Source organism: Nycticebus coucang, chromosome 2, assembly GCF_027406575.1.
Source record: "Nycticebus coucang isolate mNycCou1 chromosome 2, mNycCou1.pri, whole genome shotgun sequence".
Classification (NCBI taxonomy): Eukaryota; Metazoa; Chordata; class Mammalia; order Primates; family Lorisidae; genus Nycticebus; species Nycticebus coucang.
In genome coordinates this window covers 78,716,706-78,734,476 of record NC_069781.1, presented here as the reverse complement: position 1 = coordinate 78,734,476, position 17,771 = coordinate 78,716,706, and the positions used below count along the sequence as shown (strand labels likewise).

General features: G+C 41.6%; 1 protein-coding gene across 3 annotated transcripts in view; it reads left to right on the top strand.

The window, feature by feature from the left end:
• DOCK8 (dedicator of cytokinesis 8) overlaps positions 1–17,771 on the top strand; it is a 225,013-nt gene that overhangs the window by 38,680 nt on the left and 168,562 nt on the right. For 2 of the 3 annotated variants that reach the window (XM_053574373.1, XM_053574381.1), the window contains exons 2-3: positions 3,764–3,866; positions 17,133–17,308. In XM_053574373.1, coding sequence (XP_053430348.1) covers positions 3,764–3,866; positions 17,133–17,308 — 279 coding nt within the window. Of the gene's footprint in view, positions 1–3,763; positions 3,867–4,896; positions 4,961–17,132; positions 17,309–17,771 lie in introns of those variants that run through there. The other variant, XM_053574391.1, reaches the window with a different exon arrangement.

Here is a 17,771-nt window from a genome sequence, read left to right as displayed (position 1 = left end):
CCCTCTGATCCTTTTGGCTGCTGGAGATACCAGCAGATAATGAATGAATCTTCATTTAGGGTGAAAAGTCAGGGAGAAGCCTCTGGGACTCTCTGGTGTCCTAGCACAGCTGCTGGTGTAAGTCGTGGGCTGATGGTTCCACTTGGAGACTCTGCGCGTCTTTGCCAGTCAGAACTGGAGAGGTGCCCAGGACCTCAGTTGAATTAAACTAGAAACCCACAAAACATTCTAGCTCTTAAACTTTCCATATCTGTTTATTTTTGCAAATGACATAATTTTAAAAATCATCTTCTTTTTATACATTGGCTAAATAAATGGAATTTTAAAAACTGGATAAAAACGTAAAACAACATAGCGATAGAGAAAAACTATATGTAATATCTAGATATAGTTATAAGCTATTCCATTTTTATTTTGAATATCTAGTTCAGGTTTGAACCCGCCACCCTCGGTGTATGTAGCTGGCGCCGTAGCCACTGTGCTACAGGCGCCGAGCCAAGGTATGTCATTCTTAACATGGAGATCTGGGACAGAAATTGCAGTTGACTGTGCTTAAGAAGGACTAGCGATCAGGAGCATTCTGACTTCACTATGAAAAAAATACTGGGGCTTTGACATAGGACAACAGATTTTGCATCTAAATGAAAGAAAGACCCTGCCCCTCCTGCCTCTTTGATCCTCTTTGATCCTCTCACAATACCAGTCCTTTTTCTGAACATTCTCAGATATTCTCATTTCAGAGAGACTACTCTGGTCTACGACAGGGAGAGTTCTAGAATGGCTATGAGACTAAAACATGTTATTTGAGAGCCCTTGGGATAGGACCTGGAGGCAGAAATCTCAGGAGCTGTCAGTCTTGTCTATGAAAAGGCCAGCTTGACCACAGAAAAGGGCCTTGGTTGGCTTGGCCCTTCTTGACTTGTTATCTTCTTAAGTAAGCAAATAAATGATTGCAGTGTTGGTTTGAGTTTCTGTGGTGCCAAACACAAACTACATTGTGGTTCGTGCAAGATGGACCCTTTGTTTTGGACAGTGGTCTAATCTGCCAATCTTTCAAAAATTGGTGACTGTCCAACTTGTAATTAAAATCAATCTATCAAGCACTTAAAGACAAAGTCTGAAGTTTTTCCTCCATTCCTCATTATCATGCTAAATTTGGCAGTTTCTTGCCTTCACTCTTGTCTGCAGATTACTTACATACACATGCAAACACGCATATGTAACTGTATCTATCTTATTTAGATGTAATTAATTTAAATGTAGTTTATTTAGATGTAATTCAGATACCGTAAAATTCACTCATTGAATTTGTACAGTTCAGTGATTTTTTAATGAATTCACAGAATTGTATGTTCATCACCACAATTAATTTTAATACATTTTCATGACTCCAGAAAGAAACCTCATACCCATCAGCAGTCATTCTCCATTTCTCTACAATCCCCCTAACCCTAGGAAAATCACAAATCTACTTTCTGTCTGTAGATTTTACTATTCTTGGATTTTCATATAAGGAATCATGCATCATGTGGTCTTTTGGTTTAGCTGATTGTACTTGGGATAATATTTCCAAGGTTCACCCATGTTGTGATATATATCAGCACTTCACTGCTTCTCGTTACCGAGTAACACGCTATTGTGTAGACACACAACCTTTTGTTAACACACTCATTGGTTGATGGACTCATTGAATTGTTTCCAATTTTTGGCTGTTATGAATAATGCTACTATTAACGTTCACATGTAAGTTTTTGTGTGGAAGTATGCTTCCATTTCTCTTGGGAACAAACGTAGGAATGGAATTGCTGGGATATACGGAGCTCTGTTTTAACTTTTGGAGGAACTTTCCAATAGTGTTCCAAAAGTTCCAAAAGGGTGCTCTAGCTCCTTCACACCCTTGCCAACACGGGTTATTGCCCATCCTTCTTGTGATAGCCATCCTAGTGGTTGTGAGATGGCATCTCACTGTGGTTCCATCTGCGTGTCCCTGATGGCTAATAGAATACTTACTCCTTAAAGAACTATTTACTTATACTTTTAAAACATTAGATAATGAAGATGCTTTAGAAAATGACAGAGTCCAACCTGTGCTTGCTGCTACAGCTTTCTCCAGGGTTTTGCTCCATGGCACGATGATGCCAGGGGCTGCCACTAGTGTGAGTGTGCTCCAGCTGTTTCCTTCCGTTCTGTTCACCATTTAGAATCCTGGGGTAGGGGCGATTGCCCTGCTTTGGGTTATGCCCACCCTTTGATTTTGATTTTTCCCTAGACAGTGCACGACCTGAGTGGGCATCCTGAAAGGAAGTTGGGGTGCTCTTGAGGAGGGATAATGGATGCCAAAGTTGGGAGTAGAATCCAGGTTCCCTGCCTCTCTAGTTGTATCACATTGCTAAGACTGGGTGTAAATCAGGTCGGGTTAGAAACCTCATCACACAGGGTGGCTAATATTTACAAAGAAAATATACTATACCTTATAATATTTAAATATTTTATTTAAAATCATGTTTAATGGCACATTGAATAGAAAAGATGTTTAAAATATTAATATAAGACCTCCTTGGATCCTTAATAATCTCTGCTGGTTTCTAGTTCTATCAGTAGTAGTATTGATATAGTATGCTTTGACCTAATTGTGGGTTAAATACAATCCAGCCACCAACATAATAATGGAATGAGAAAATGGCTAATGAAACACATGGCTAAGAAATGAGCATTCAGAAGTCAGCCAGTTTGTAAGCTGGGGATCACTGGCCAGCAGACTCATGCCAATGGCTGTGAGTAGACAGTGTCTACTGAGTCTAATTTTCTATCACACATGTGGCTCCTGGATAACAGAAGTGTTGGCTAAGAGTCAGCAGTGTCATTATGGCTGACGCGAAGGATCGCTTCACTTGGAGCAGTTTGGGGAAAATACAGTCCTTGGGAATTGCAGGTAGCTTCTAAGGTGATGGCAGGGAGGTTCTCCTAATGGTCCTCTGTCACAGAAGGCAGCCAACCAAAGGGTTCAGCTGCTTGAAATGGGAATGGCCGCTCAGAGTTTACAGGACTCTAGTCAGAGATCAGAAGCCCTCACGTAGTGCCAACTCCTCTGAATGGCCAGGGAGACGGAGGCAAATGCCCTGGATCTTTTCCTTGGGCTTCAGACTCTCTTTTCCTGCCATCATCCTTCCAGTATTGGGCAACAGCCATGATTGCAGGGATCCTAGCCTCTGAATTTCTTAAGGGTTTGTATTGTCAGAAGTAAGTGTTATATAGGGCCAGGCACAGTGGCTCATGCCTGTACTCTGGGAGGCCAAGGCAAATGGATTGCTTGAGCTCAGGAGTTCAAGACCAGCCTGAGCAAGAGCGAGACCCCCCATCTCTACTAAAACTGGAAAAACTAGCTGGGTATTGTTGTGGGTGCCTATAGTCCCAGGTACTCAGGAGGCTGAGGCAAGAGGATCACTTGAACCCAAGAGTTGGAGGTTACTGTGAGCTGTGATGTCACAGCACTCTACCCAGGGTGACAGAGACTGTATCTCAAAATACATACATAAAATCTCAAAATAAATCTCAAAATAAATACCCATTTGGGCTAATTTGATAAATAAATTAAAAAAATATTATATAATGTCCACCAATGGCCACAGAGGCATTTTAGCCAATTATGCCCATTGCCCAACCAAACCACAGGTTTTATAACATGATAGCAAAGATTGCATCTATGATTGTGATGATTTTTTAAAATAATCGTTTCATTTAGATTTTTCTATTTTAATCCAAGGTATTCTTCAGCGGAAATAAGGAAACAGTTTACTCTCCCACCAAACCTGGGCCAGTACCATCGACAGAGCCTAACTACCTCTGGCTTCCCCTCTCTTCAGCTAGTAAGTATGATTATGGGTTGACTCTGCAAACAGTCAAGTGTAGAAGGGCCCAGTGGGTGTGTTTGCTTCCTGATTCTCCTCAGATCTTCCTATGACCACTTTACGGTCTTCAGCCCCTGCTTCCTAACTGCATGGCTGCTTTTCCACATGAGATGGTATCTCTTCTCCCTCTGTCAGCCAGGGCTTAGAGTGCAAAGAGGACCTTCATGGGCTGTGGTTCTGACCTCTCTAGACTTAGCAGACATCCAGGCTGCTCAATTTCATCCAAACTGTTTGGGGGAACAGAGACAACCTGGAACCTTACCACCCCATGTAGTATGCTTTTAATTTGAAAAGTGTATTCCAAATTCTAAAAAGCCAAGCTACAAACCTTCATTTCATAACATCATTTTCTTGGATGTGTAACTTACATAGCGACAGAATAACAACATTTACCCATTTGGGTTAAGTTGATGAATTTGGGCAACTTAGAGTTGTTTAACCTCTACTTAATTGATAGGGAACACTTATTACCTTATCCTAAAAAGTTCCCTTGTGCCCTTTTGCAGCTGATCTCCTCTCCAAAACCCCATCCTCCACACAGGCAATCATTGATCTACTTCTGTTATTGTAAATTTGCCCCATCTGGAACTTCAGATACTGTAATTAGAATCTTTCAGTATGTACAAACCTTCATTTTTAAAACACATTTCACTTTTAAGTTGAAGGTTGCCTACATTTATATATTAACACCAACTGTTGAGTGTATATATATATATATATATATAATAACATTTGCAGACTAAATGGTAGACATGTGCCAAGTGAGATAGCTCTGACTAAAATGAGATGGTTTGTAAAACCAGAAGGGAGTATTCACTTCCTTGGTGAGCAGGCTCCAGCCCTCCTGTGCTCACTTCCTCACACACAGCTGCACAGCACTTTCTTGCTGGTTCTCGTGGTTATCTGGAGGAGGTTAGGTTATTTTTTGTTTCTTATTACTTCAAAACCACTTCTGCTCTTAGAAATTTTGTAACCTTCCACTCAGCTTCCGGTAGCCGCCATTTTGTCTCCTGTAACAATTTACACGCCGTGTAACTGTGTATCTTTTAAAGGTATGTTTTACCGGAGTGATTTGTGGTTATTTCAGAAGGATACTTTTGTGTATTGTGTCAGTATTGAAAGAGTGGTACTAAAAAAACATAGATAGCACCTTGTACCGCAAGAGGTAATTTGTGATGCCATTTCTTCAAAAAGTCTATTTATGATTTAGCGGCTTCCTAGACTGCCCTCCTATTTGTACTTTTATGTCTGTTTCAAAATTGCAGGTTACAATACAAGCACATCAAGTGCATCATGTCCGTATTTTCAGATCTATTACCTGCGCTGTAAACCGACATAAATTAGATATGCTTGTGGGTTTAATTTGGTGCTAATATATGTTTCATTGAAAACGAAAACATTTAAAAATTTTTCTGACTCAAACTGTATCTCCAAATAGGCATGATTTAGTTAAAAAGTGATGGTACGCTTTTACATTTTACATAAGGCAGGGGATCCTGGTGGTTTGCCTTTTTGTGAATGAAGACCGCAGCTTTCTGCAGTAGCTGTCCAGGGAGATGGTGTGGACACCACTATTAAGAGACTTTAAGGAAGTTTGGTGAAAAGGCTTTAACCCCTTCTCTCCACCCCAGCTTTACTTTAATGTTGCAGCCTGAAGTTTGTTCAGGAAAAATTCTTTTTGTTATGTAAAGTTGCAAAGAAAAGCAATGGCCTAATAGTTGCAAATATTCTGTTGGTAGTTTGCTGCCTCCTCAGTAGTTTTTGAGGAAAGGGAATTTTGATAAATTATTTCATTAGGTAGTCAAGTTATGTGGTTTAGCCACACATTTTCTAAGGGAAGATATCAAGAAAGTACAAAAGTAAGCAAAAGTGTTAAACTATGAATGGTGTGTTCCTCCCGATCATGTAATCCTGGTTCAGTTTGCACATGAATGTTCGTTAAAGTGCATTGCTCCTGGTTATTGCTGTTTACTTTTCTGAATCTCCTTTCCTATCTCTCTACTCTGTAACAGCACAGTCTGTTGCCCTTATTCCTTCTACCTGAAGAGCAGGAGGCATGGGAGCCAAGAGACTTGAATTCTATTCCTTTTTTTTTCTTAACAGTCTGTTAGAAAAATCTAATGTTTACTTTCTGTCATGTTGTAACATCAGAATAAAGAGGCTGTTCTTTCCCTTGAGTCATCTCCCTAAATGAGGGTTCCCCCAAATAAATCATCAACTTAAATGCTGATTTCCTTTTATTTTAAAAAAATTATTTCTTCTAAGAAAAATATTTCTTTTCATAGATAATAGAACATTTCAACACAATTCATTTCTTGCAAAGCAAAGAAGTGCTTTATAAACCACTGAAGATTCTCAGCCTGAGAATCTCAATCTCAGTCTGCAGAGTCTCAACCTGAAGCGGCTTTAGGAATCTTTTCTTACATGAGAGGCCATGGATTGTGCATTGGAGTACAGTAAGTTGACCACTCAAGGGACTATACAAAGCAGTCAACATATGGAGGTGGTCAACATAAGGAGCTAGGCCTACTGTACTGATTCGTGCATGTGGTACATGTCCAGTCTATGAAAATTAGGTCAACTTAAGGAGGTGGTCACCTATGGAGATTCTACTGTATTTTGGTATCTTGAAAAACAAGGGCAAGTGCATTTTGACCTTTGTTTCTCTTACCTTTATTTACATAGCCACCATTTCAACAACCCCACCCTCTGATACATACAAATGGTTAATTTTGAAAGTAATTAATTGAAGTCAAGTTATTTCGAACCTAATCAATTATAATTTTTTTGTTGCTGTTTTGCAAGAGTGACGAACTTGGAGTCAGATGACTCTGGGGTGAAGTATAACTGCCACTTACTAATTATGTAATTTGGGGCCAGGTGTGGCGGCTCATGCCTGTAATACTAGCACTCTGGGAGGCCGAGGTGGGTGGATGGCATTAGCTCACAGGTTCAAGACCAGCCTGAGCAAGAGCGAGACCTCCATCTCTTAAAAAAAAAAAAAAAAAGCTGGGCATTATGGCGGGTGCCTATAGTCCTCCCAGTAGTTTACTGGGAGGGTGAGGAAAGAGAACTGCTGGAGCCCAGGAGTTTGAGGTTGCTGTGAGCTATGATGTCAAGGCACTCTACCAAGGGCAACAAAGTGAGACTCTGTCTCAAAAAAAATTGTGTAATTTGGGACAAGTTACTTAACCTTTCTGAAAGCTTCAGTTTCCTCATTTGCAAAATTGACATAATATTCCTCTAGGATATAATTCTATTTTTGCTCCAATGGGAATAATAATTATTCACCAATTATTATTCCCATTGGGTGAATACGATTATATTCTATACATGGACACCCTGTGTACATGGTGGCTAATCTTGCTGTCATCTGTTTTGGGCACTATGGAGACACAGTGAGAGATTAAATGAAGAAGATGAATAAATGATGGTTTCAGCTCTGAAGGGCTTTCTGATCCGTTTGGGAGGACAGGTCATACAGAGGATCTGTACTGGCTTCAGGTGGGCAGGTCTTCAGAAGAACAGTTGTTAGGCTTGATGGAGAAGGCTGAGAAGACTTAGAGCAGCAGTTCTCAACCTGTGGGTCATGACCGCTTTGTAACAATGAAAATACATCCTCCCTATCAGATATTTACATTACAATTAATAACAGTAGCAAAATTACAGTTATGAAGTAGCAACGTAAATAATTTTATGGTTGGGTTCACCACAACATGAGGAACTGTATTAAAGGGTCATGGCATTAGGAGGCATTAGGAAGATTGAGAACCACTTACTTAGAGGAAGGGTTCTCAGCCCTGACTATATATTAGAATCACCCAGGGACCTTTAGAAACATACCTGTATCCAGACCCACCACAGAACAATTAAATCACAATTCCCTGGGGTGTGGAGAAGCAATCAGTGTTATTATTATTTTTTTTATTTTTATTTTTTTGCAGTTTTTAGCCAGGGCTGGGTTTGAACCCTCCACCCCTGGCATATGGAGCCAGCGCCCTACTCCTTTGAGCCATAGGCACCGCCCAGCAATCAGTATTTTAAAGTTCCCTGGAGACTTTAACTTGTAGCCCACGTTGAGGGTCATTTAAAGAACTTGAAACTTAAAGGTAGAAATAGTGTAAGAAAGGTAAAATGTCTTTTTTTGCCCTCTGTGTATGCTCTGAATTACAGAAGGTGTGGTAGTCAAGGACCACTTGCTAATCCTACACCTATATCCTTTTACAAATATGGTGGCTTCCATCATAAATCTGATAAATCAAATGAGAGGAAGGGTATGTGTTTGTTGTTTTCTTTTTGTTTTATTGGGCTTTGGGGTTTTAACTCTAATTTCCAATGTTAGTGGTGATAATTGTGTATACCCATTTTCAAAGTAGATAAAATATTTAAAATTTTTGCATTTTTTTAACATGAAAGGTATCCATGATTTAGAGTTGGTTTTCTGGACAGGATGATAAATTTTTCCTGGGTCTATGTCACACTCCTGCCAGAATCCTTTGTGACTAGAGCCACAGAAAGTAGCTCTGGCTCATAAACAGCCCAGCACGTGGAGTCTCCTCTGTTGGCCTCTGTGTTCTCTGTTGCAGTTGCCGTGGTAGCAGGGTCACTAGAGACCCTCGGATGCCAGCCACCTACACAGGCAAACAACTCCATATGCGATGTGTCATGTGAAACTATAAAATACTATTTTCTGATTGTTGGAAGTAGAGAGTGAATTGAAATATACAAGACAAGAGAGGATTGGGGTCTGTGTCTTAAGGAAGTAAAGAGGATTTGAGACACTGTGTACATGGTTAAGAACAGTAAGCGACATTCTTTATGGAGGGAAACATACTACTTTCAAAAATGAGAATAGAAAAGTTTTGAAATGAAATGGAATGAATCAACTGGACCATAACGACTCTGGCTGAAGAAAAGGATGTAAAAAGCCACATCCTGGATATGTACCAAAACACCATGGTTACAAGACATGTTTGTATACAGCATTTATGTTAAAAAAAAAAAAAAAAAAAGTCATCTCACACCTTAGAAGACATTTGTTTGTTTGTTTTTTTGTTACGTGTATGGGCTTCTGTGCATTAAAGCAACTGTTAAGATTGGTGAATTGCTTGATAAATTTGGCCCTTTTGTCCTGCTTCTGTTGTTCTTTGGTACTTTTCAAGTTGGGCTACCCTTAGTTTTGATTGACTGCACTGGGGGGATTGATGGAAAATGGAAACCTCAGTATAGTTTTCATGCAACTTCACAATGGAAGATAGAACAAAAGAGTGGCAAGCATTCTGCACACCAAGCAGGCACGGTCATCCCTGTAAAGCAGGACAATGAGACCAGTCTTGGTGGAAAATGGACTGAGGCCCCGGGTGACGTGTCCGCACCTTCTGCTCAGCAGCATCAGTGGAGAATTGCTGTTGGTGCAAGCAGAAAGTGTTTAATCTAGTCCATAAAGCAAAAGGTTTTTAAACCACTGCAGTCAGAAGCACGTCACTGCCTTCAGCTTCATTTAAAGATCGTAGAGAGCCCTGAGGATTGTCTTAATAATTCATCCTGGAAATATTTATTGGGTTTCACTGTGTGCTAGGAACTGCTATAGGAGCTGATGATTCAGTCATGAATATAGCCAAGTGTCTATCCTCATGGAGCTTATATTTTAGAATGGGAGACAAACACGGGTAAGCAAATGTAGACCCTACTGGGGGTGGCTTTGAAGAACGTAGCAGAGAGAGGGAAGGGTGACACAGAAGAGATGCTATTTTAAATTGGGTAGTCTGTGACGTCCTCTATCTAGAAAGGAGATACTTGAGCAGAATCCTGAATGAACTTGACAGATATTTGAAGAAAGAGTATTCTTGTCAAAATGAGTAGCAAGTGCCAAGTCCCCAAGGCAAGAGGGTGTGGCAAGGAAGCAGAATGCAACCCTAACAGAGTGCGCAGTGGGAAAGGAGATCATAGAAAAAGCAGGGCTGAGTCTCAGGCCTCAGAGACCGTAGAAGAAGGTCGGCTTATTCTCCAATTAGGACAGGAAGCCACTGGCACCATTGAGCACAAGCCCAGTGCAATCTGACTTTTTGTAAGGGTGGTTTCACCTGCTATTGGAAAATAGACTGGGGAAGGAAGGACAGTTAGGCAGATGTCACAATAAGTCAGGAAAGCAATGATGGTACTTTGGAATAGGGTGGTGTCAGTAAAGAAGGTAAGAAGTAATTGGATTCTGGATACAGTATATTTCAGAAGCAAAGTGGATAGGATGTTCTGAGGGATTATCTGTAGAATGCAAGGGAAAGAGAAGAATCAACATTGACTGCAAAGTTTTAGGCACTTGCCCAGGAAATGTGGTTGCCTCTTGTTGAGGTACAGAGGCTTAGAAGGCCCAGGAAATGCAGATCAGCAGTTTTGAATTTGTTACCTTGGAGAGGTCTTTGAGGCATCTGTTGCATGACCATGTGGCGATGCTGAGGTTTAATTGAGGAAATTTTGTGGCTGATATATATTCGTTTAACTGAGGAAAATTTCGTGGCTGATTTATATTCGTAGTTAAAAATATATATATTTAAAGCCAGGAGAGTGGGTGAGAAGATCTGGGAGTGAGATGTTTTAAGAGTGAACTCCAGGGTGCTGCATAGTAGGAAGAGGACCTAGAAAAAAATGGTATCCCTAGAGTGACCCACTGTCCCAACTCGCCAGGGACTAAGGAGTTTCCCAGTATATAGGGTTTTCAGAGGCGGTGATGGCCTGGAATAATTTATGCCATGGGAATAAAATAGTTCAAGAAGGAGAAAGTGATCAATTGTGCTGTAGACAAACCAAAACTGAACAAGGACCACCAAATTCAGTGCGGGACTTTGACAAGACTCGTCTGTTGAACAGCCATGTAGGTGTGAGGACCACCCTCCAAGGGTAGATACCCATGAGGTGCACTCCCTGGAGACGTCATGCCCTGTTTCCATAACCACCCAGAGCAGCATGAGGCCTTCCCAGTGCTATAATAAAGGATCCAGTTCCTTTGTAACTGTCGATGTGATTTGGGTCAAGTCATTTAACCTCCCTGTTTTCGGTATCCTTATTTGTGAAATATTGATCCGATTTGTTATTACTGTGCCATCTGTATACTACACTGTGCTATGTAGATTAATGTTGTACAGCTATGGTTCGGGCATTGTCAGAAGTTTCAATTTCAGAACAAATTGAATCTTACTACCTTTGATATGCATGCGGGGACAAGGGAAAGCTTAAATTTCCTTACTGTAAAAAAATGAATATTTGGGCTCAGTGCCCGTAGCACAGTGGTTATGGTGCCAGCCACAATACACCAAGGGTGGCAGGTTCAAACCCAACCCGGGCCAACTAAACAACTGCAACCAAAAAAAAAAAAAAAAACTAGCCGGGCATTGTGGCGGGCGCCTGTAGTCCCAGCTACTTGGGAGGCTGAGGCAAGAGGATCACTTAAGCCCAAGACTTTGAGGTTGCTGTGAATTGTGGTGCCACGGCACTCTGCCGAGGGTGACATAGAGACATGAGACTGTCTCAAAATAAAAATAAAAATGAATATTTGGCTGCGATCATTTAAGCTGTTAGGGTATTTATAATCTTTTTTCTGTGTGTTTCTAGTCTATTGCCCAGAACACTGAAAAAAATAGCTAAAAAAAAAAGACTGTACAATCCTTGACTAGAGAAATGTTGAAAACTGCTTGAGGGCAGGGACAAGGTTTCCTAAGCTAGTGTTTGATTCCTGCCAGACCCCAGGGGTATTTGAGTGAATGAAAGGGGGTGTATCAGTCAGCGCTCAGCCGGAGCTGCAGAACCAGTAAGGAGACGTGTATGGATGGAGGTGAAGGATTCGCTTACCCTCTGTGGGGTGGCTGGCTGAGCAGGCCAGAGATCCGCGGGCTCACAGGAAGGAAAGATGGCAAGCAGAATGGAGCCACACAGGCATGAGCTGAAGCTGGGAGTCTCTGAACTTTAAGAGAGCCTCTACCTTCTTAGAAAAGGCTTCCAACTGGTGAGGTCAGGTGCGCCCAGGGTTATCTCTCTTCTGATTAACTTGAAGTGAACTGATAACTTGGCAACATCCTTTTACAGAAGTACTTACATTGTGTTTGATTGTGTGTGACTAGAAGGTATATGTACCCTACAACATGGCTGCAGCTTCCGTGCTGTCCTCCAGCTCTAGCCAGAGGAAACTCCCAGAGCCCACCCTGACTAGAAGTATATTAGAAAGGGAATTTGAGGGCTAGTTCAGCCTAGCTGCATTGACACATCATGAAGCCATCACAGTAGGTCTAGCCTGGTGTAGTATCATTTGCGGTCTTAAGTATTTTTCTTATTTATTTATTGATTGATTGATTGATTTTTCTCAGACGGAGTTTTACTTTGTCATGCTGGGTAGAGTGCCAAAGCATCACAGCTCACAGCAACATCCAACTCTTGGGCTTAAGCGATTCTCTTACTTGAGCCTCCCAAGTAGCTGGGACTACAGGCGCCCGCCACAACGCCCGGCTATTTTTTGGTTGTAGTTGTCATTGTTGTTTAGCAGGCCCAGGCCGGGTTCGAACCCACCAGCCCTGATATATGTGGCCAGCACCCTGACCATTGAGCTAGGGGCACTGAGCCTTTTTTTTTTTTTTTAATAGTTTTTAGGGTGGCGCCTGTGGCTCAAAGGAGTAGGGTGCCAGCCCCATGTACCAGAGGGGGCAGGTTCATACCCAGCCCCGACCAAAAAAAAAAAAGTTTTTAAATTGTTTTTTATTTTGATTTGTTTCTTATGCTATTACATATAATAAATGATATATACAATATGGTAATTCCTGGTATAAAGTTGACTTTTTTGAAATTACTTAGGATCATACCATTTAAATTAGTCTTTGGGGCTGGACATGGGGGCTCAAACCTGTAATCTTAGCACTTGGGAGACCAAGGTGGGTAGATCCCCTGAGCTCAGGAGTTGGAGACCAGCCTGAGCAAGAGTGACACCCCTTTATACTAAAAATAGTAAAAACTAGCTGGGTATTGTGGTGGGAGCCTATAGTCCCAGCTACTGGGGAGGCTGAGGCAAGAGGATTGCTTGAGCCCAGGAGTTTGAGGTTGCTGTGAGCTGTAATCATGCCACGGCACTCTACCTAGGGTAACAGAGTGAGGCTCTGTCTAAAAAATAAAACAAATAGGCTGGACATGGTGGCTCAGGCCTGTAATCCTAGCACCCTGGGATGCCAAGGTGGGTGGATTGCCCTCAGCTCAGAGGTTCGAGACCAGCCTGAGCCAAGTAAGACCCCATCTCTACAAAAAAAAAAAAAGCTGGGCATTGTGGCAGGTGCCTATAATCCCAGCTACTTGGGAGGCTGAGGCAAGAGAATCGCCTAAGCCCAAAAATTGGAGATTGCTGTGAGCTATGATGCCACAGCACTCTACTGAGGGCCACAAAGTGAGACTCTGCCTCAATAAAAAAAGTTTAAAAATAAATAAATAAAACAAATAAAATAGTCTTTGATCCTCAATGACTAGAAGGTCTCATATAGCTCAACAGTTCTGCTGTTAATTTTGAAAACAAAATAATTAATTTTTATGTTTGGATTTTAAGTTTGCCAGGGCCCGAGTCCTTTGGACTGATCTTAGAAGATCTACTACCCCTTGCCCCACCCTATTCCCAAACTTCATCCCTAACTAAACGCACTGCCAACATCAAAGTCACTCTTTTAGATGTTTGTTTCTTTCATTGGCTTATCACTAAGTATATGTGTTGGCTGCTTTTGTGTATATTTGAATTTATATGTTTTGATTCCCTCAAATAAAATCTCTTGAGATTTAGATTTCAGATAACTCAGAGAACAGGAATTTTTTTTTGGTTCCTGGTTTATTATTTGAATTTGCAAGAGGAAGGACCACTCAGGCCTAGTGAACAGGAGCTGAGGTCTCTACCCACTTGCCTAGGGCAAGACTAGTTTACAACACCTTTGGAAAGACCAGTTTCCTCCCACTTTATTTCAGTAGAAAGGGTGAAAGAGGCAACCTATTAAAGGCCATATTGTGTGTGGTGCTAGCACTATACCCAGTAGTTTTGTCATTACTGGTTGTGTTTCCAGTCTGTTTGGTCCTGGATTAGATTCAGACCTCCAGAATTATGGCCTTATCATCAATTGAGTATATTGCACTTGGTACATTGCCCCACAATTAGCTCTTCATGGTGATACTGTGCCCTTTACCAAATCCCTTCCCCCAAAGATGGCATTTCGTACATGTGAGAAGGTTGTAGACTTCCCCATCTCATGGCTGACTCGACTGCAGCTCCATGGGGACTCCCTCTGCTCCTCTGGATTCCTCATGCCTAACTCTGACTTGAACTTGGGAGATGCTGAGCAAATAACTGCTGAATGAGGGGGTTCTCCTTGAGTAGTCTGTCCTGTAGGGAACAGATGCTGCCGCCAGCCAGGACATTCATCACTTGTGGTTTTGAATTTCAGGGACATGACACATATTTCACTTTGGCCGGAACTGACTTTTTTTCTCTGATAATTACAGGCAAACTTCACTTCTCCAAAGTTTCTACTTACTATTAGTACTTGTTTCACCTTGCTTCGAATTGGGCTTCAATATAATTTTTAAATGCATATTTTCAGCACTCCTGCTTGAGTAATTGATAGTCTTTGCAACAAATTTACATTTACCATCACATTTATTTATTTATGCAAATACTTTATTATTCCTTTGAGCAGCTAATCTCATGAGAAGCTCAGAGTGGAATTTGTGGGTCGTGGTAAATGTATTTTTTGACTTGCTTCCAAACATACTTTACTATTGCCTAGTGTTTTAATAATTTCAGAAGATCAGAGATTTCTTGGAAAGCCCACAAAAGAAAACAATCAAAATTGTAGTGGTTAGGAACATAAAGAAATTAAAAAAAAAAAAAAAAACAGCAAGAAAACAGAACACAAGCTTGCCTTGGCTTGAATTCTAGATGGGCTACTTCCTAGCTATGTAATCATGGGCAAATTATTAAATCTCTAGCCCTCAATTTCCTCCCCTATAAAATGAGAATACAGGCTGAGCATCTTAATCCAAGCCTCCAAGCTCCAAAATGCTTCAAAATCCAGGAATTTTGGAGCACCTCCAGGACACCACAAGTGGAAAATTTTACACCTGACTTGATGTGATGGTTCAGAATCAAAATACAACCAAAACTTTGTTTCATATGCAAAATTATTTAAAATATTGTATAAAATTACCAGGCTATGTACATACGGTAGTGAGTTTTGTGTTTAGACTTGGGTCTTAACCCCTTATGTACATGTAAATATCCCAGAACAATAATAATAATAAAAAAAAAGTGAAACCTGAAACAATTCTGGCCCCAGGCATTTTGGGTCAGGGATACTTAACCTGTAATGCATGCTTCCTAGGGTTCCGGGGAGGATTAAATAAGATTATGTATATAATGACCTAGTGCAATCTCTTTGTACATAGTAAGTGTTCAATAATTATTAATTCAATGGGTATAAACTTTAAAGTAATAAAGTAATGAGTCAGTCCCTGACCCTAAGCTATTCCATGTGTGGTGTTTGGGTGGGGGCGGGGTGGAAGAGTCCACTTTCCCCTTGGCACTGGTCCTGTGCAGGTGTCTGTGACAGATGTACCGATTCTGTGCGTAGCTGCTGCCTGTTGTTCCCTCTGGCAGGATTCAGCAGTGCCCTGTTGCAAACTCCTACCTGGCTCCTGCTTAGGCGGATCTCCAGCTCCTCTGCCTGCGGGGCTGTGTTGCTTCATTTTGAGGCGCACCCTTGTAAGGACCGTAGTCCGCTCCTCAGCTGACCTTCTGGTCCCTAGTCAGAACCCATGGAAACCTCTCTGCCCTTTTCCTACTACCTGGAAGCCCTGGGGAGGTTAGGGGTGCTTTGCTGTCAACACTGTGGTTGTCCCGTCACTTCTCGTCCGCCCTCCTTTTCCCTGGTGGAGGGCATTATATAAGTCAGCCACCTTCAAGAGCCCCAGACAGTCACTCATGTCCTCACCTCTAGGGACAGCGAGAGTGGGGAGGGGCAGGGCAAGCTGCATTTCCACTCTCCCGTCTAATTTCCTTTTGCTTCTTCAACAGCACTTTGTTTCTCCTCTCCGACTTGAAGTCCTTGCTGGTGTATATTTCAAAGGGATGAAAAACCGGTTTTGTGAGCACTTCCTTGGGATCTGTCCTTGTCTGGGGTGTTTGTTTTGTTGGCCCACTTAAGGGTAGAAATAGAAGGAACCCCCTGTTGGGCTGATGACTCCAAATAGTTTGCCTTGAATTAACACTCTGTAGGGCTGCTGCTCTGACTATTTTTATTACACAAATTTACTTAAAGTGATTCTTTTACTTTCTTAAGGCAGTGCTTCCCAGGTCTTTGGACTCCACAGAAATGAAAAAATCTTTTGTTTGGTGACTGACAAATGGTTGCCAACTTTTAATTTTATGAACTAAAAAAAAAAAAAAAATCTTAAAATTACCATCTATTCTACCATTTCTTTTAGTCTCTCCCACCCTCCACAAAGTGGAAAGATAAAATTGAGGAGCAAAAAGCAATCCTTTTAAACCAAGAATAGCTATGTGAAAACTCAGCAAATTGCCCTGGGTTTGCTCATGGAGCTGCAGTTCAGCGAAAATTTCTTCCAGACCAGCACCAGGCAGCTCAGCGACATCTGAAAATCACTGTCCTGGAGCATTACAGCCACCGAGTGGGGTTCATTGTCAGTTGTGATTATATATGAAGTGCTTTCAAGAACCAATCTATAGGATAACTCAGGCCAAAGGAAACACGGTGCCTGAACACTCAGCCAAAGGAGTGTTGAGTTTGCCTGATTTTCTGGAAAATTGCCTTCCCTCCCTACTTCCCTGTATTTGGGTAAATAAAACACGGCCTCAGAGAGCTGTTGCAGGAGAAATTATAAAAATGCTGCAAAGCCTCGTGATCTCATTTTGGATCTCCTTAGGATTCCTCATCAAGTTGCAATTATGGTTAAGAAAAATTCCGCCTTGGGGTATGATTTTAATTGCTCATCGTGTTATGACTCGACTTTCTATGCTGCGTTTCTTTCCGTATCACTGCGTCTGTGTTTGACAGCTCCTCCAGAGTCACTTTGTTTTACACCAACAGCCAAGTACTTATTAAGTCCAAAGGAAAGGCAAGGCAAACATCTACTACTGCCTGTGTGCTTTTACCAGAAAACAGGGTGGGGACCAACTTTTTCCTTTCTTTACCCCTTCAGCCTCAGTTCTATGAACCTGTGGAGCCAGTAGACTTTGAAGGACTTCTGATGACACATCTGAACAGCCTGGATGTGGAGCTTGCCCAGGAGCTGGGAGACTTCACGGATGATGACTTGGACGTGGTCTTCACACCAAAGGAATTTAGGACTTTGCAGCCCTCTTTGCCGGAGGAAGGGTAAATCTCTTTCTTAAAATGTTGATGGGATTGTGACTATCATGACCGTTATCAGTGAGGGGGGAGATGCCCTAGATCTGAACCTCTTTGAAAAAAATAAAATTACCTAATTCATGAAGATGTGCAGGGCAACTATTTGAGACTCACCTGGGTGTAGATTGTGTTCAAATTGGTTTGGCTGGAGACTTTGAAAAGCTGTGTGTCGACTAAGCCGGCTCAAGGGACACAGTGAGACAAAATAAAATGCTCAAGAAGAGGCTAAAAGTGCAGGCTGTGGGGCTGGACTGCCCGGGTACCAGCTCAGTGGCGTTGGGTGAGTTACATTACCTCACAAAGTCTCAGTTTCTCCATTTGTAAAAATGTTAAGAGCTTTCACAAAATCCATTCAGAACATTTTATCTGCTTCCATGAAAGAGACTGGATCAAGTTAGAAAGTCAGCCCACATTTATTGACTATTACTAT